This window comes from Macrosteles quadrilineatus, unplaced genomic scaffold, assembly GCF_028750875.1.
Source record: "Macrosteles quadrilineatus isolate MER2022 unplaced genomic scaffold, UCM_ALF_1.0 Scaffold_2__2_contigs__length_208266976, whole genome shotgun sequence".
In the NCBI taxonomy this organism is placed as follows: Eukaryota; Metazoa; Arthropoda; class Insecta; order Hemiptera; family Cicadellidae; genus Macrosteles; species Macrosteles quadrilineatus.
The window spans coordinates 178,068,547-178,088,064 of NW_026542595.1; the positions used below are offsets into that span (position 1 = coordinate 178,068,547).

Consider the following 19,518-nt stretch of genomic DNA (forward strand, 5'->3'; position numbering starts at 1 on the left):
GTAGAACTGATGGTAATGTATATTTTTACTGTAAATTATATATAGAGAAAAAATATTGATTTAACAATAATTATAAAAACTACTGGTTAATACTTCTCGTATTAAGATGTATGTTTTTTATAACATTGTTTATTGCAGTTTTCTGAATCTTGCCTTAATCAATGGATTGACTTTGATAGAGTGGTATATTAAGAGTGTTAAATCTATTAATTGTAATGTATTATATTAATTCAATAGAGTAACATAAAACACGTTTAAAATATTTATTTGTAAATATGCATGAATAGAGTCTACATTTTTACATATATTTAATTTGTAAATACATTTAAATTGAATAAAATAAATAAATTGCTCATTATAAAACTTCTTGTAAGTAAAAAAAAATATTCAAAGTTTATTTTTCCTGCATTGCATTTACTTACTTTTGCCGCACACTTTTTTGTCATACTCTTTTTTTTTTTGTTGCACACCAGTATTCCAACCAAACAACAGCGTGCTTTTTTGCAGCTAAGTGCCACTTTGCACCAAAAATAACTATTGTAAAATATTTCGAATTTAGCAAAGTGTTTAAAATATCAAGTTTATTTGACGTTTTGAAATTAAAACAAATCCAATGTTATTTCGCTTAGTTTTTTAACAAAGCTAATAAAAGAGTCGAATGGTCTTCTTAAAAGTACTACTATTCTATGTGCTTAGGCCTACATATTAAAATGTACACCAAGTTTCAGTTAAATATAGTTTGTTAAAACCCTAATTTGTAGCTTTAAAATCTGAATATTTTCAAATAAAACGTCTCCCTCAATATAATCTCTGGTTTTATAACAAAAGCTTACATTGTAAAATCACCCAAAATAAGAGAGAAACGTTAAGTCAATGTTACACAAGCTTCCTCACATGTTAGCAGACATCATGGGAACTATAACTTCAGACTTTATAATAGGATTAGAAATCTGCTTCCTGTATTGAAACACAAAAATATCATTGGGTAAACAAAGGACCCACAAAATACGAACATTCAGTCTACAAATTGTTTATTTCAAAGTTCTCATATGAAATAGTACGATCAAGGCCCCCGTGCTATTGACAACATTTATTCTTAAGACTACAAAGATAATTCAGGAGCACTCAATACCATATAAAAATATTCTGTCAATTATATACATCAATATACACACCAATGAAATAGGTAACAATAAAATAGGAATATGATAAAGAAAATAACTTCATATCTTGATATATATTAGATATTAACAAAAATACAAACAAATATATACACTTAAAACAAACCGTAATGTGGTAAAAATTGTTCAATTTCAAAGTTTGATTCATAGGAATTTTTAAGTGCTAGACATACTTTGATGATCTTTCTAAAAAAATAATTTGGGGTTCAGAAATTAATAAAAAGAATCTACACAAGCATTTTTTGCATTATGCTCAAAGTTGGTAAGACACATTTGTTCCACTTGGTTATAAAATAAAAATAGTGCATAGTGTGTGGTCATAAACACAGATGAACCAGTAAATCTTTGTCTTTTTAGGTATGGCAAAACTAGTTTTCAATATTTAATATTTTAATTATTTAAAAATTAATTTTTAGGGCCAGTCTTTTTTTAAATTTAGTTTTAAGCGAAATTTGATTTCTCTGAAAAAGTATGAATAATTTCATCAAGTTCATCTCTTGCTGTTAAAATTTCCATCGATTCAAATAATAATGTTTGAATCTGAAGAAAGATGGTCAACAAAAAACTTGTTGGACCCCAAACTTGTAAAATGTATCAAAATTATACCAGTCTTGCCTGTCTCTAAAAAAAGTTTACATTCAGCCATAGGCTTGAGTTAAATTTCTCATCAAACCTTACCAGCTAAATAAAATTACCTGTGTTAAAACTACTTTAAAACTCAAGTCTTTTCGTTGACAGTAACAAATTAAAATTACATTTTAACTTGCACAAACAATCAAATTCAGTTCAAGATTTCAACTCACGTACATTCTGCAACAAAAATAAGAAATTTATAAATAACTGAAAATAAATATCTTTAAAAACAAACAATAATATGCTTTTAACATAATCTATATCTATGTAAGACATCACCAAAGCTATTCCAAATCATAGACAAATTAAATCTTTACCTAACTAGAAAAAAATAGTTTCACCAAAGAACAACTTAAAACAGTTCAACAAAAGCCATTGGAAGCAAGGTTATACAGTGTGAAAAATTAAGTTGAAACAAATCTAAGGTTCCGTAATTTTTCACATCTAAAATTTTTTTTAACCCCCTAACGGGGTAGGGGGTGACTTATTTTTTTCAAACAGCAACCCCTATTGAGTGACCCCCTCATTTTGAAGGATTTGTCAAAATAAACACAATGATGCAAACCCGAGGTGGATATCTCACCCCTAGCCAAAATGACAGATATTCCAAAATTTTATTAACTGTATGTAAAAAAGCACCAATTTCACAAATATGGAAACAAATCTGTATTTTTAAAACCGAAATAGATAGAAATATTCTGTTAGTGGAATTGATTGTTAACATAGGTTCCGCATTTTTTTTATTCAACCATATTTTATAACCCCTTTAACAGGGTAGGGAGTGAGGGTGATTTATTTTTTTTAATAACAACCCCTATTTAGTGACCCCTCATTTTGAAGGATTTGTCAAAAGAAATACAATGGCGCAAATCCAAGGTAGATATTTCATCCCTAGCCCAAATGGCGGGTATTCCAATATTTGATTTATGTGAAAAAGCACCCATTTTGGAATGCCTGCCATTTTGGCTAGGGGTGAGGTATTCACCTCGGGTTTGCGTCATTGTGTTTCTTTTGACAAGCCCTTCAAAATGAGGGGTCACTCAATAGGGGTTGCTATTTACAAAAAATAAGTCACCCCCTACCCCATACCTTGTTAGGGGGGTTAAACAATTTTTTTGGTGTAAAAAATTGCGGAACGTTTGTTAAGAATCGAACTCCACAGACAGAATATTTCTACCTATTTCGATTTTAAAAATACAGATTTGTTTCAATCCTTAATTTAGGCTACACACTGTATATTTGTATTCGTTGTATTAACATTTTAAAACTAAAGAAGACAATAATATTATAAAATTAAAATTACCTTTTTATCTAATCCTGTGTATTCCATAAAGCAGTCCTTATGGTGAAATAGGCCTAGCCTAATCAATGTTTGGTACTATTTTTACTTTCGACTAAAATTATTATAATTGTATAAAACGTAGAATAGTGATGTTTTAAAATTACAACATTAAAAGCCACATAGTAGAGATAAGATCAACACATAGCCTATATAGTAGATAAATAATTAACTTACTAACTTGGTTAAAACAAAACCAATAACTTTGTATATGAAGTGCATAGGAATCCCAAAGGAGATTCCCCTGATATCTGCCTTATAGTGCAGACTTGTTACAGTCCAGTTAAAAATAATAAGAAACTCCAGTTTCAAATGCATCTCATGTAGGGTTGGGTTTCCTGGACTAATTAGTTGTAACTAGAATTGCCTGAATTGAAACCATTCGATTCTTATACTGAAATGTTGACTTTGGCCATCCCTGGCCATAACTGATTTTCATACTGATTTCAATTCATGCACGGTCACGGATGCCTAATATTTCTGCCGCTCTTGTTTCATCAGCTACTCAATAAAGTTTTTCCATCTTGACAAAAAAGTATAGATTAGATTTTTTTACATTAAATCAAACCACTAAATCACAATTTTAATTCCAATTGAACAAACTTGCCCAAAGATTTGACCCTTAGTGATAGTTGAGATTGATGGAGCGTTCAAACGCGTCTTCACCTGTCGTGTCTTGTATATGGACAGTCTCACAGTCGTGTTCCGAAAGTTCCGCCTCGTCCTCTGTAGAGTCTCCGCTGGAGCTAGGCGGGGCCAGTCCGATGGTTCTCTTGACATTGCGGGGCAACTCCTTTGTCGCAGCTAGCTGGTGGTAGATGGATTCTGCCCGACACACGATCTCCTCCAAGTCAATCTTCATTGACAGGTCGTTGACGTGCTGAGCAAACAACAGGTTGTGAGTTTAAATATCAACAATAAACCGTTAATTGCAAACGAGCACTACAGATACAAAGACATGCATTAAAACCGTTAAATTAAAACTGGTGGTTTTTATACATTACCAAAATAGCTTGAGTAAAAACAGTTCTAAAAACACTGTTAAATTTAATTAGTTATAAATAGTATTCACTTCCATTAGTAAATGCCACATTTCAACAATTGTTATTTCCAATATATCATGGTCACTAGGTCCGTCTCTGACTGTATAGTATGACTTTGTCAATGCTTATTGTTTTACAACAATAAAAGATTATGAAGAGAGTGATAACAAGTAACAACAAGTATTTACATTAACGAAACTTGTTAACCAAACTAAAAACTACCATAAAATAGGTTAGGTTTTACCTTTAAAATCTCATTGAACTGGTATTTGTTCTCGATGAGAATGTCTTTTTCACAGTCCAAAATAGCCACACACAGCAGCAAGTGAAAATTCGGACAGGGTAGATCAGTGAATATAGTCTGGAAAAGGACAAAAAATAATTTAGTTAATGAAATAAGAGACAATTGGACACAATTGCCATCAGAAGGAATTTCATAAAATCAGAGTTGCCCACAATGGCCACAACAGTAAAAAATTGTGAAATGCAATACACTCACATACAACTGCCATACATTGGCCAGCTAATATTATTTTTACACAATTTTAAAAATGTGACTAAAATTTAAAATACCGTACATTTTTTGTCCTTGGTGCTTCGAGTTGTCCTACAAGAAAAGAAACTTTCACAGATGTTTTTTTTTTTTTTTTTTTTTTTTTACAGAATCAAGCTCAGTTGGCTTACTTGAGACAATTAAAGATCTTTACTAATTCTATATGTACTGCAGAGCAGAATCAAGTATAAAATATACACAATAAGTCATAAAACATCAAAAACACTGAAAATATGTCCTAATGTATGACTTTTTGCATTTTTTTAAATTTCAGTTCAAATTTAAAACAGAAGCTATCTTCTCATTGGTTGCAAACCAATACAGAAGTCCCCTGTTAATGAGGTGTGAATTAGCATACCAGAATAGACAGAATTAGGTGTGAATAGACTCCAGAAATCTTCCTATCCACACCACTATAATAATTACCAACCCTCCAGTAATGTCTAAAAAAGATGTTCCTTTAAAGTGTTACATATTTTACTGTGTGTCAGTGTCAGTACCACGGCTATAAATGACCAGGGCTCACAGTGCATCTCATACTAACCGCAGGCCTTCCGTTATGTATTTGTAAACTCAGTTTCTTCAGCATCTAGACCTGTGTTTGGCAAGAAAAAAATCTAAAGGAAAAGTATTCAAATAAAACATTACCTCCCATAGCACTAGGATGTCATCATAGGTGAACTCTCGTTTGAAGAGCACCAGCAGCCAACGGAAACAGAAGAACATGTTGCCTGAGTCATGACGGTCCAGATAGCCAGCCAGCTCTGGTTCAGCCGCTCCCAGCAGACTGTGTAACTGTGACAACTGCTTCTTCATGCCTGCCTGGTCCATGTCAAAGTTCCTATACTGTAACAAACATTAGGTATAAAAAAATTGTACAAATTATTCTCAAATTAAAATTTTATGATTCGCCCATTCTAGTTTCAAGAAGTAGGTAAACATCCCAAAAATCTACAATATTCTGAACCATCCATATACATTATACATGGTGTCCATAAAACACGTTCAACACTTTGGGAAATGAATCCTCATAGTAAAAGGAAGAAAGAAGTTCATGTTAAGGTATGTCCGAAAATACATATTTACCCAGATATCTCCCATTTTGTTTTTTATACAGTTTTATGTTTTAACAATTATTATGAAACTTGGTAAGCCAGTTAACGTACACAAGACTATTATAGAAAAAGTAATAAAATTGGTCCGAATAGAAATTTCCTAATGACAGCTGTTAAAATTTGTATTACTTAAGTAACTCAAAACTGGATTATTTTATAAAAAAAGTCAAAAACAATTTATTTAGCATTTTTAATTCCCTATCAAACAATACAAAGAAAAAAAAATCTGACGGAAAACAACTGAAAGATGACGTTTTTGGTGTAAAAATAAGGCAAAGTTAGTCGGAGTGCACTTCATTTTGCCTGATCTTGAACTAAAAACCTTTCTATTTCAGTTATTTCTTGTCCTATCTTTTTGATCTTTTAGAATGAGGATTCATATCCCAAAGAACTGAAACGTTTTTATGGACAAAAAAAAATTTCAAGGCCATAGTTTGACATAAAAAAATATTTTGAATTGGAAATATTTATGTTTAAAACCTTTACCTTCTTAAAAATAAAAAAAACATCAAATTTTAATAAGATTTTGAAAGAATTTTAATAAATAAGGAATTATATTCAACAGAAGAATCTTCTACATCTCTATAAATTATAAATATTGAATAGTTAGTTCCTTGGTTGAATTTGTATTAAATGTTTATTTATTTACATATTCAGATTTTGTAAGGTTTTTTCTATCTCTCTCTCTTAAGAAGTTTTAGAAATATTTTACTATTGTCGGGACCACGTAAGTTTGCAGTTGAGGGAGGAGCCTATTTACCATATGGTTTTGAATGAACCAATGAGAACTGTGCGGTGTTGCCAAATCTAATAATACCAGCTGATTTGAAAATATTGCTTTGTATATTCTAGTTAGTGTTGTCAATGGGCGATGTGGCAACGTCGCACTAGCCTTGTCTTGTGATTGGCTGCCACCAACTGCAAACTTACGTGGTCCCGACAATAAGTAGAAATATTTTTTAGTTTACTAATGAAATATATATATTCTGTTATGTAGTTATAGGACACTAGTTATATTGTTGGTAACTTACTCTTCATTGTACAATAAGATATAGTAAACTTACAACTCTGTCCATGAGGCCCACAAAACACCAGAATGCGTCTACCTCGTTGGACAGCAAGATAAGTATCGGAGACAACAGATCACTCATGCCTTGTACGTAACCGAGGTCAAAGTTGTACATGACGTAGGTCATCAGTATGTCATACAGGAGGGCAAGGTTGGAGTTGTTCTCTCCTTCAAAGAACGGATGAGTTCTGTCTGTTCGGTTTACGTCTTTTTCTGCAACACAAAATGTACTATTTTTAGTTATACATCAACTAAATTTGATTTGAATTTTCACCGTGACTTTAGGCTACACAATAACGTCAAGTATACATTCTGTTGCATTTACTGCTTCAAATTACGTTTTTCTTACAAAAAACAATTAAAATACCGTAGACATTTCTCAAGATTGAACCAGTACCCTTCTTTTTCCACAATTATCAGACTAGAAGGTCTGTTTACATGGCCAAAGTAGACCATCAATATTAATCTTGTTCTTTGAGATATGACCTCGTTGTTGGCAAAAACAATGACTGAAGTTTTAGAGGTGTTGCAGCAATTCATTTTTGGTACAAGCAATTTACTTGAATTGTAGTGTGAAGTATTTTAGCCAGTTCAAAGATGCAGTCAACAACAACGACCAAATTTGAACTGACCATGACCATTCAGCTTATTTTGTACCCTTTCTTTGTGTAAAGTTCTCCTTTTACTCACCAATGAGACTTTTGCGGTCCCGATAGTCGGAGAACCTCTCCTCTTGTCCCATAGACATGCTGCGCCACTGCAACTTCATGCGAAAGTATTCCTCCACCTTCTGCTTTCGTAATTCCCGCAGTTCCGCAGTGGTTGCGTGCCACGGGTAGTAGCCCAGCAGGTACTTCCACACGTCGTGACGCAGTGAGGGGCTGATACCCTGCCAGAATAAAATGTGATTTCAAATAAAACATTCTCAAAATTGTATTTGGAACTTAAGTGCTGTACCAAATGAAACTTGCTTTTTACCAACCATGATAAACAGTGTTAATAATCTTAGAAATAATGTAGAATGGAGTAAGGAATACTGGAATGTAAAAAAAAAAAAAAACGGATAATATTGGTAAACTCAAACGCAAAATTCATGATGTATCATTGCAAAAAAGCGCTCAAAAAACCCCTGCAATAATAAGTTATTAACCTAAAAGGTCACTTATCACTCTTCATGACAAATTCTGTAGAAATGAAATGTTTATTTGATATTATTTCAATTAAAAACTCAAATAATAACAATGGTAAGGACTGAAAATTTTTACAGAATATACTTCACAGTACCCAAGTAAGAAAGTATACACACACAGTGATGGTGTACTTACATACCTGTACCAATTAACTGTATTGTAGAAAGTCCATCTTTCTCATACTATTCTACATTATTTTGAATTGTAGAATAGGTAGGATATCAGCTAGCTTACCTTGGAGAATTGCAGGGACGCCCATACAACATACAGAAGAGACTAAAATACACAATATTTAGTCCCTTGGGGGACTTTGTCAAGCATAAAGGAATCTCTTCTCTATGTTCTGTAGCCTGCCTCTGTAATTCTCCAAGGTAGGAAAGGCTGATATCCTCCTTATTCAAAAATTCAAAATCCTGGCCTAGAGTCTTTCCTTTAACAAAACAACCTACAGCACTGCAATTATTTTTGCACAAAGTTCAATTTCAATCACACTGATAATTATTAGGCCTACTAAATTTATGAAGGATTGATCATAAAAACCAAACTCTAAAATATTAACCTGAAAAAAGATAGAATAGTTGTTATTATGTCAGGTCCAGGAGTCCAAATTATTTAAGTTACAATTGAATAATAAACATTTAATTTTTTTTTAGATTTTAAGTTTTACGATTTAGTTGTTTAGTTGTCTGTGTTTGGTATTGTGATACTTACGCCTCTGAACACTTTGTCCTTGACCCAGTCAGGGTCTGTTATCACTCCTTCCTCGTCCTTGGCCTGCGCCCACTGCTCGGCTGTGAGTGGCGGTCCTCTTGTAATGGTTGGACGAGGGGGCAGGGAGGGGATCATCTGGTAGTCCTCTTCTCCCTCCACCACTCCGCTCAACATCTCCCCGGAGCTGAGGCTGCGGTTCAGCAAGTCCACCACCTCATCTTCCGGCCGCTGCTCAGGATGCTTGTACACTAAATGTCAAATCAGACTTAAAAAGGCGTTAGGGGGGGCGCTTTACCAAGTGCTATATTGAAAAGTGCTAGGCCACACTAGGCGATCTGAACCAATATTGCAAGCTTTAGAGAATCAGTCATATATCTTTAGTTCGTCAATATATTCTGAGAAATAAATATTTAAAATTAATAATTATTTAAAATTAATAAATAATTAATTCTAGTACTAAATGATGATGATAATATTATTTGTATGTGTAAGAAATAATCACACTGATCTTATTGCCAATAATTATATCCTACAAACACTAAATAATCCTTCACACCGTAACAATTCCCGACTGAAATAAAGATAGCAACATAAAATAACCTAACCTATTTTTATAAGAAACAATAACGCAAATTGTGAAGATAACTATTTTTATTCTGTATTGGCTTACCTAAAAAAAATCAACAACAAAACTAGCGACACTGTTAAAGGTGAATAAACTGTTACACGTCAAATTTATAGAGGGATAAATTTAGGCTTTATCTTAACCGGGGTAAACTATTTTACAAAGACCTAACTTTACCCAGTGTTTGTAGAAGGGAAGTCAGAGTCAATTTCCCCCTGGTCTGTACCGATGAAGAAGTAGAACGGACCAAAAATTTGTCTACAGCCCTCGCTGTCAGAGAGGTTAGGTCGGAGCTGGTTAATGCAACTAATAGGTCTCACCAGCATTAACAAGGGACACATTAACATTAATAAGGGAAGTGACTCTTCCCTTCTACAAACACCAGGTAAACTTACGTCTTCGTAAAATAGTTTACTCCGGTTACGATTCGGATTAAATCCCGTTACAAAACTGACGATTTGATAGTTTGCAACTTTTGATCTGAACTTAGCATTAGGATTGGTGTGAACTATACAAAATACTAACGATCGCTCTGAAGGCGACATCAAATTGGATTACCGGAGTTGATTAAACACTATTTGAAAATACAAGTATAAAAGAAAACCTACTGTAATTTTGTTTACTAGAAACATTAGTTGGATGAAAATAGTCTTAATTAGTAAATTTGGATTGACCTCACTATTGCTACATAAAAAAGACCAAATCAGTATTTGCTTAACAAAAGAATCCAAACAACCAGGTGAACTTATATAATTCCACTTAAACGTTTTTATATCTTAAGAAATTTGTTTGATGCTTGAAAAATATCAAACCGTCAATATTTAGAAATAAAAACTAAACACTCACAAAACACATCCGTAAGTTTTGAAAACGTTTCCATCGTTGTTTCATAAGGTCGGTGTTTCAAGTTTGACATAAACTTCCAAACAACATCTGTCGGAGCTTCTGAAAAGAGGTTCAGTTCGGCAAAAGAGTGGTTCAATGATTCCGCCTCATTTCGTTCTGCCAAGACGATGTATAAGTTGCGATCCCTTGCGGATCTGAAAATAAAATTTTATAAATTTGCCTTAAAAAGGATATAAGCTTTATTTATATTTTTGAAGATAGTATCATTCACATCACAGAACACTCTTAGCAATTGAAATATAAACAAACAAAAGACTGATATTGCTTGTGGAAAGTGATAAGGAACATCGGAACTGGGTTGGTTCTTGTTTGCTGATAGCAAGTGAAGTTCAGGGTTATAAATTCTACACCCAAAGTGTCTTTAGAATCACATTGGTAAACCATGATACACTATGAACTGGAAATGCAAAAACTTGATGTGTCTAAGTATGTTTAAACAATACGCTTTTTAATTAGTTATATCTATTTAATGTAAATTAAAACAAAATTTTTTTAAACATGTTATATTGATTATTACTATATTATTTATTTTAATCAAAGAAGGATAGGTTAAAAATTGTGATTCCTAAAAATGTATTGACTTTGTTTGGTTTAAAGAAAAACATATTTATAAATATTAAGAATAAAATAATAGCAAAGTCTCAGTTACCTCAATATTTAATTTGCACAAAAGTAGTTTTAGGGTGTTGTAAATTCGTCAACAGGGCTATAATTATGTAGGCTACAAGTGCATATGAAAGAATGAAATTTCTAGATATATTCCAAAATCTTATTTTTTAGTTGTATAACTCTCGATTATTTAAAAATGTTCTATTTTCAAATTTAATTTCTTGAAACGTTCTAATAAGTATGAGAAAAATTAATAAGCCTAATTGCTTTTCTAGAACAATTTGGAATTTGAATTGTTTGGGAAATGTGTTTTAGCGATCAGTTTTCGGATTAATTGAATCTAGTATTCACAAAGAGGTGTAGGAACTTTCTGAAGGTTGAAACAAATAATCTAGATGCACAGTGTGAATCTGGGCATAGGGTAGAGTTGGAGGGATTTATGGTAATTTCTAAAAACATGAGACTCGGCATGGCAGCCGCAAGTATCGTGAATCTTCACACGACAGCTATTCTATGTTCAGCTATTCTATGTTACAGAGCCGACTCAAACTATTATTTTTCTATAATCTTGATGACCATGCTTTCATTTCAACAACTCTAGTCTGAGAGTGGTAGAGCTACAAAACACTTCTTGCCCCCACCCCCCACTTTTATAATATTTGGTCCCTAGTTTATTTAAGTCAATTTATGTATGGTTGTGTTTTATTCATCAATCAGTCTCACCTGCGAGTGCGTACTATCGCTCGCATCGCACTGACGAAGCAGTCTGCATTGCCGTACTGGAAGTGGAAGGCGTTGAGTGACGAGCCGTCTGCCTGCATAAGCACCAAATATCTCCCGTGCTTCTTCACCTGATAAGCCTTCAGTTCTCTAATCTCGATACGAACCGGCTTCAACCTCGTCTGTCCATCATAGCTCCCTGACAAAGGTATGAAATCTATCAAACTTACTTACTTGTTGTTATGGAGTGGGAATACATTTGTACCCTCAAAAGAGAATCCTAATCGACACATGTCAAAATAAAAATTCAACATAAAATGCTTTAATAATACAGAAAAATTATGTATGAGGAGGCTAAGTGTTTAAGAAATGTTGTCTTAGGAGGTTTTCAGTGATTAGTGGATCTTAAGCTTTACTAAACTTTTTTCAATTATTGTGAGACAGAACTTTGCATGGCTTGTTTTAACAGTTAAAGGAATTATTATGGTATAGAAATATAAGTTGAGTAACCTATACAATTTAAATTTGTTGACATAATTTAAATAAAAATCAAAGTTTTAACTATCAGTAACCAAAGATTAATCGTAGACTACACCTAATATTATCATAATCATAAGAATTACATTTAAGATCCATATTTAAAATGTCAAAAGCTAGTTAAGCTTAACTTTTAGCCATCTTATGTGGACTATAATATAATCATAATTTCATCCTAAACCATTAACCTTTCGCGGACGTTTGACGGGGATATCAGCCTAAGTCTTTGGCAATAAAGGATGGGTGGCGGATATACCTGCATATGGTTTGTTATGTTTTGAACGGGAGACAGATATATCCGCCTTATCTTCAGACAAACTGGCTGGTGTTTTTACAGTACCCAGATGTCTCGAGCTACCACGGCGCTACTTCCCCGCGCTCTCCACAACCAGTGCGAACTTGAAAGCGACTCGCCACCCACCCTCTCCCGCGTTCCCCCACCCCACGATGTTGAGTGTGTAGTACAACGTTGACTTTGTTGGCGCTAAAAGCTACAGTTGTTGTCTGTCTAGCAGCGTGAAATAGTGATAACATATTGTTCTTTATTTATTGCCTATCCTTGTTACGGCCATATTTTCAAAGACAAGCAGCTGATATAATCCACCGTATTTTGCTTATTCGCACCATTTATTTTGTGCATAAAAACAAGGGAAAAACTATTTAGATAGTATGAGATGTTCCATTGTGTTTATTTGATGTATGCAGGTATAAAAAAATCACAAAAAATGAAAATAAATTTTTTATTTTAATAATTTTTGCCCGTTGTAGGCTATTAAAGTCGCCAGTCTGGGAAGGGTAAATGCTTTAATCTTGCAAAAAATGATATATCGCGTGAATACGTTAACTTAAACGTAGTCATTAAAGTAAGAAAACAAATTTTTACCAATGTGATTATCAAATTGATAAAATCTTTTATGGTGATGACGTCTTGATCTATGGCGTCTGTGATGGAACGGATTCCTGATTATCCGAGACACTGATGGACCTGACCAATCACAGAACAGTTCAGTAAAACCCTACTATACATTGCAACTTTGTTTTCAAAACTAAGTTTCAGTCCGGTTTCGTCGATGTTTTCAAAACGTAGCATTCTGTGTCATAAATAGTTCAAGTTTAATAGCATTAAACAGTTTTAGTTATTATATAATGAAAACCAAAGCGAAATCAATTTTTTTTAGCCAATTGCACAGTGTTAGGTTAAATGGAGCCTATTATACGCTGCAACTGAATTTTACAAATTTGAAACTCTGATTGTGGCTAAATTGATCGACGCAATTGTTACGTAATGATTATCTTTTCTTAAAGAGGATGAATCTCAGTATTTTGTTGTTGTAAACTAAACTCAATATCTGGATTTTATATCCCAGAGATTTGAAAACAGAGCTGCAATGTATAATATGGGTGCAAGAGACGAGGAACCACCACCGGACTCAGCCATGCCAGACACCACCACCAGTCAATTTGCCCAATTTATGTGCACCATTAGAATTCAAGGATATGTATGGGTTATCTCAACCCTCATCAGTTTTCTTCCATACAAAGATTATTTTATACATAGACCTGTGTATTAGTTTTGCGTTTTGTTAAAAAAAATCCATGCTTCACACGTTTCTGTTGTTTGATACCATAGAACAATTAAAGTGACGGCTAGTTGCCATAGGCTCTAACACAAGGCCGCAGTGAGACAAAAGTGGTAACACATCTGTCTTGTCAAAACAAAACAGCTGATGCACTAATTTATAATGGAGAAAGCAATGTTTATGTTTAAATTTTTGTTATTTCTGTTATTTATGGCAATATTCATGACGTTGCCACACACCAGCGGCCTTGTATTACAGTTGCTTTTGCTCATGAAAACTCATGTTAACTTCACCTAATCTTACAAGAACATCAGTGGAGTGAGATAAAACATAATTGCCTAATCGTGTTGATGGTTTTATTGGTAAGATTATCTCATAAATATTGTTATTACAACTTTAGGCTGTTAAGTGTGTGGCTTGAGTGTATATTAAAAAATTATTTATTTGAGGTGAGGGTGAGAGTTGAACATTTTTATTAAACTGTTTTCGTCTTAACTATAGAAAAGTTACAAACTAACCAGATATCACCAAATATATGTTTGCCGAGCCTGACCTACTTCTAATCAAGATAACGTTATTCATTGTAATGGTATTGATTATGAGGCATTATCTTCACCACTTAACCCAACTAATGTCAACAGTCTAGATTTGAACTGGGAATCACAACGTATAAAACCATTGTCATGTTCCTACAAATCTTTATTGCTGTTAAATGGAATAGTACCGTACTTATAATATATATCGTAATTTATAATAATTATGAATAATAGGTAACATAATCGTATTTTAGTAAAATTTTGATCTGTAAAAAAATTTGAAGGAAAAATATTAAAGAAGAAAATTAACAAAGGATTTAAACAAATTTCATTGGATGTTTGGGAAATACAAAAATGTGCTATGCTAAAAATATAATTTTTATGTTTAGGAAAGGTATATTGTTGGTTTCTTATGGCTTACATTACAGTGTGTTAGGATTTAGAATAAAGATTGCAAAATGCAAAATTCCAACATTCGTTATTGTTACCCACAATCTCGATCTTTATTGAATCAACACATGAAAAATCGGTGATTTTGGACGATTTTTCGGCAGTTATTAAAATTAAAATTTCTTGTTTCCTTGCAAAAATCACAAATTTTTTCCGGGCATTAAAATTGACATGCAGTTTCCGGTTTTCATAGTTTCTAGGTTGGCTCGTCACCCTGGTCAGTGATTATGTAAATTGTTGATTTAAATTCCACAAAACACATTAGTAGGCCAAACTCTTCAACTCAAAATGTCATGTTAGTAAAAATAGTAGAATCGACCACAATTTACACTATGGCACAAAAGATGCACAATGCGGACTAGGAGCAATCCTCAAAATCATATAGGCTATGTTTGCATGGTAAAATATTAAAGAACCTATATGTTTATTTTCTGAGAAGGGTCTAACTCACCACTGTTAGTGCTGAATGTACGAGCTCGTTGGCCGACGGTTGTAACAAGAGACCAATCCTGTTCCGGGCAGTCTGATACCTCCGACACTTCGATCGGCTTCCATTCGATGCACTTGCCAAAACTCTGAACAATTGCACCAATTTAAACTGAATCCATAACAAGACTTCTATTGTTTTAGCTAATAGGTAAGGTTTTACTTATAGCTTATCATGTAAAAAGTAGCAAAAAGAAAAAAAATTAAATTAAATAGAATAAAATATTAATGGTTTATTTTGTAAAATGATTGTGGACAAATGTTTTGTCATTATGCATCCTGAAGCTTTTGACTTAGTGCAATTGCTAAATATTCCTATTCTCCCTACATCACTCTTTGTTTATAGTTAATACCATTAATGGTCCATGGTTTATGAATGGTAAGATAAAAAAACTTCTGTTCATTAATGGTTTTGAGCTCATCAAAGAGAAACTCTTAGACTCCTGTGAGTGACAGATACATTTAAGTTTAGTTTTAACTTACGTATTGCACAATGCTGAGTGTACCATTACAGAAGCCATCATCGCCTTCCTTTGCATTCACACTACGAAGTATTACTCCGTGATGGCTGAAAATTTCCTGAAATTATCAAGACATGTCCGTCAGATGGAAAATGTATTCACCAAACTCTAAATCATTAACTTTTTTAATTAGTACCGCATGCTTGGTTTCATTAGTTGACCTTTATTTCTTTATTAAAAATATCTTTAAAAGTTGGTGTAGTTATTTAACCATTTAAGACCTGATTGTGTAATAGACCCAAGATGATAAAAAGGAACAAATTCTTCAAATTCAAATTCATTATTCATTTACAGTACAAGTTATTATACAATGAATAGCGCAACAATGAATTCTTGTCACTAATGTGCAAATATAACCGACACGAGGTAATAGTAGGCATATGAGTTACGTGATGTGAAATTGTAGGTTCCTGGTGCAATTCCGAGGATTGAATCTGGACCGAGTTGCTATTTGTCATTAAGCTAGGGGCAAATCACGCAACTTGTTAAACAGTAAAACGTCTAGAGTTTTAATTGCTTCCTTAAAATAACTTTAAAAAAACTGCCGTTGTATAAAAATATATTAGTAGTTAAGTAAAAAAAAAATTTAATTGGTTCAGCCTCGATGACCAATAGAGAGGTGATGCCACAATGTCCCTGTCCAAACTGAAATAATTTCATTGGGCAGGGTTAACTTTTTTATAAATTTAGCATAATGGGCTTTTTACTAAAAGACTCTTAAATGAACCGTAATAACCTTCAGGATAATATGTATTTTGATTTATGAAATGTTTTTTTTATAGTAAACATCAATAAAGCCTCAATCTATGAAAAAGGTTTTAGGTCCTATTATTTTTCTAACCTAATTTTTGCTTTACTGATTACCTTAAGCTTTTTGTTAAATAAATGACAGTGTGGCCGCACATTCATGGCCTTTTAATCAACTTGAGAGAACCTACGTAAATGTACTTTTAGTTAAAGGCCTTTAAAATAAAGTGTCCATTGAAGGGGCTTTACATTTACAATTTACACCAAAATACACCATTTCGGGATCCTGGGATATTGTCATACCAACCAAACCAAAAAGTGAACTTTTATACTAAACTTAGGCTATCAAACGGTGCGCAGAGGTTATTTTCCAAGCATTAAAACTATAGAAAAGTTAAGAGTAAGTTAATGGCCATGCCACACCGACATCCGCCACTACCGCAGCCAGGACTACCGTGTGCGGACGTTATACCTCGAGCCGTGCCAGACAAAAAGTGCCACGTCTCCAGCGGGTGTTTTGAGCTGGGTTACATTACAATTCGTTTTAGGCCTACATAATAATCACATGTCTTAACTTACCTATTTAGTATGCCATGTAAACTTTCTGGGTTTTTAAAAGTTGTAAATCGTTTTTGGAAGCAATTGAATTTCCATTTGTTTGTTATTGAACATGAAAAAGTGGACTGTAATTATTTTTTTTATTTGAGACCTATTTTTTATTGTTTGAAGTGCAAGAACTTTAAATATGCGGTGAAGTGAATAAATTAATTGCTAATTTCTAATTGCTAACTCCTTTTATTCACACCAAAGTAGCCTAAGCTAATGCTAGGATAAAACCTAGTTTCAGCAAATGCTAGTTTTTATTCACTTCACCGCATATTTGAGAACAAATTAACCACTTTCACTTGTGTCTTGAACGTTATTTTTTGCTACACTACAAAGACTAACTTAGTTATTTTTTAAATAAAACATAGGCTACAGTGGAATACTTCTTTAATCCAGTTACGAACATTTCAAAACTAATGGAATTTTTTTGCCTTCTATTAAATGTTTATGTTAACATTTATACCGTTTTGGTTGTTGTAAATTGAAACAATTGATGAAACAATAACAAATCTTTGTTTGTTTACCTCAACAAAAGGCCTATAACAAATTTGATATGAAACATTAAATTTGCACTGTACCCTAAACATTCTTTTTCCGTGGTAAACAATCATGAACTTTTGCTGTGTGATAAACATATCACGAAAACAATTGATTACATAGTAGTGAAGCGAAAATTCTAAACAAAATACCCTACATCGACAAACAAAAGAAACATGTTAAATTCAATTTTAAACTGTAATAAACCTACTTTTAAAATTTAAATTAGTTGCACCTTTGCCCATGCGATAGACAAAACTCGGTGTGGCATGGCCTTAAGGGTATCCAATCCATAACTTACATTTCCCTAACCCTGCATAACAAATCAGCATAAATTACTTTGGAACACCAACTTAATTGTCTGGGTAGCCAAGTGCTCGCCTTCAAATCTGAAGGTTATTGGGTTCGATTCCAAACGAGATTGTTACCGAACTCAAATGCCATTTGTCATTGGGCTATTAATAAAAAGTTAATGATTGTCTAACAAGGTAATGTTAGGTTGTAAGTTAGGCCTAACCAGACAAAGGTTTGACCTCTTTAATTAATAGCCTAACAACAAAGTGTAAGTAAAATGTGAACGGCATGAACACAAAAATAGAATAAAAACTTGAAGGTAGTCTACAACGTGGTGTAGATTTAGGCCTAACTAAGTTAGCCTTCAACAGCTGTTTTGACACAGTGTAAGTTATTGAACATTTCCTAAGTTAGATAAGTTAGGATTTATGAGGCAAAAAACATTAAATATCACCCCAGAAAATATCAACTGAAATAAAAATTAAAAATATAGGTCTACCTAGGCAGAAAAATTGAGTGTATCTACATTTTAAACTTTAAAGTTAGATATCAAAATTAAAAATTCGTTTGGGGGCACCTAGCTATGTGGAATAAATAATACCCAAATTGCATATTTTATTATTAAAATAGCCTATATGGGTACAGTTTCTTAACTGGGCTATGCTAATATCGATTGAAACTATCGAATTGAAAATATTGATTAATAATCGATATTTTTATATAAATCTAGGCCTATTATAAAATTAAACTATCATAACCTAACCCAACCAACCAAGCTTGCTGATGGTAAAAAAATCGCATGAAGGTTTACTAATCAAATCGATAGTTTCAATCGATATTAGCATAGCCCAGTTAAGAAACTGTACCCAAATATATTATTATTTTAAGTTACCGTAACTTGATACGGTGTTGTCTTTCACCTCGATGGCAGTAGCCTGTTATTGTATCTGGTCCTAAGTTAGCCCTACTTTTTTAACTCTAAACTTTAATTAGATTATGACGGATACTCTCCACGATTTACAATAGGCTACTATCAAAAGCACACACGTTTGGAATAGCTGAATTCTCTAGGTAGGCTATTTAGATTGCCCTGGGAAACAATACCTAAGTAAAGTATGATGAAACACATAGGTAGGCTACCAAGCAGGTCTAAGTTGCTGGTTAGGACCGTACCACTTACATAAATCAATTACAGTTATTAAAAGTTTATATTTAAGACAAATCTTTACTAATTTAGACCCAAAACAACTTTCTGACACTTAAACTTAAAACGACCATTCATGCAAATAACTTAACTTTTGTGAAATAAATACTCACAGTTCCTTGTTCGTTGAAATCATCCATTTCTGTCAACAATAAAAGATGAGACACTAGCAGTAAATATCTTCACGAATATCTGAATTTTAATTTCCTGCAATTAATGAGAAACTATTCATATTTTAATCACTTCGGATTCTCAAAATCTTGTTTATTTTACTACACAGTAGAATGACAAAACAACGACATGACACCTGTGACCACTCTGACTCA

The 19,518-nt window shown here is 33.1% G+C and overlaps 1 protein-coding gene across 4 annotated transcripts; it reads right to left on the bottom strand.

The window, feature by feature from the left end:
* Positions 1-1,014: 1,014 nt before the first annotated feature.
* On the bottom strand, positions 1,015-19,488 carry LOC128986748 (TBC1 domain family member 15-like). 4 transcript variants are annotated; one of them, XM_054407257.1, is made up of 13 exons: positions 19,306-19,488; positions 15,767-15,862; positions 15,249-15,372; positions 13,115-13,216; positions 11,698-11,893; positions 10,306-10,499; positions 8,835-9,082; positions 7,624-7,822; positions 6,929-7,146; positions 5,398-5,595; positions 4,441-4,557; positions 3,820-4,033; positions 1,015-1,991 (listed from the first exon to the last, which is right to left on the bottom strand). In XM_054407257.1, exons 1-13 carry the CDS (start codon positions 19,330-19,332, stop codon positions 1,981-1,983), a joined length of 1,944 nt encoding a protein of 647 aa, XP_054263232.1. In that variant the 5' UTR covers positions 19,333-19,488; the 3' UTR covers positions 1,015-1,980. The 4 variants fall into 4 exon arrangements, with proteins under 4 accessions (XP_054263232.1, XP_054263231.1, XP_054263230.1 ...); XM_054407256.1 differs by having other exon boundaries at positions 3,761-4,033; XM_054407255.1 differs by having other exon boundaries at positions 1,015-4,033.
* Positions 19,489-19,518: the final 30 nt, after the last annotated feature.

Coding starts and splice junctions, on each gene's coding strand:
- LOC128986748 (XM_054407256.1), bottom strand. CDS start 19,332: ATGGATGATTTCAACGAACAAGGAACT. Junction 10,500..11,697: donor GCGATAGTACGCACTCGCAG/GTGAGACTGATT, acceptor TTTTATTTTCAG/ATCCGCAAGGGATCGCAACT. Junction 7,147..7,623: donor GGACCGCAAAAGTCTCATTG/GTGAGTAAAAGG, acceptor TTTGTGTTGCAG/AAAAAGACGTAAACCGAACA.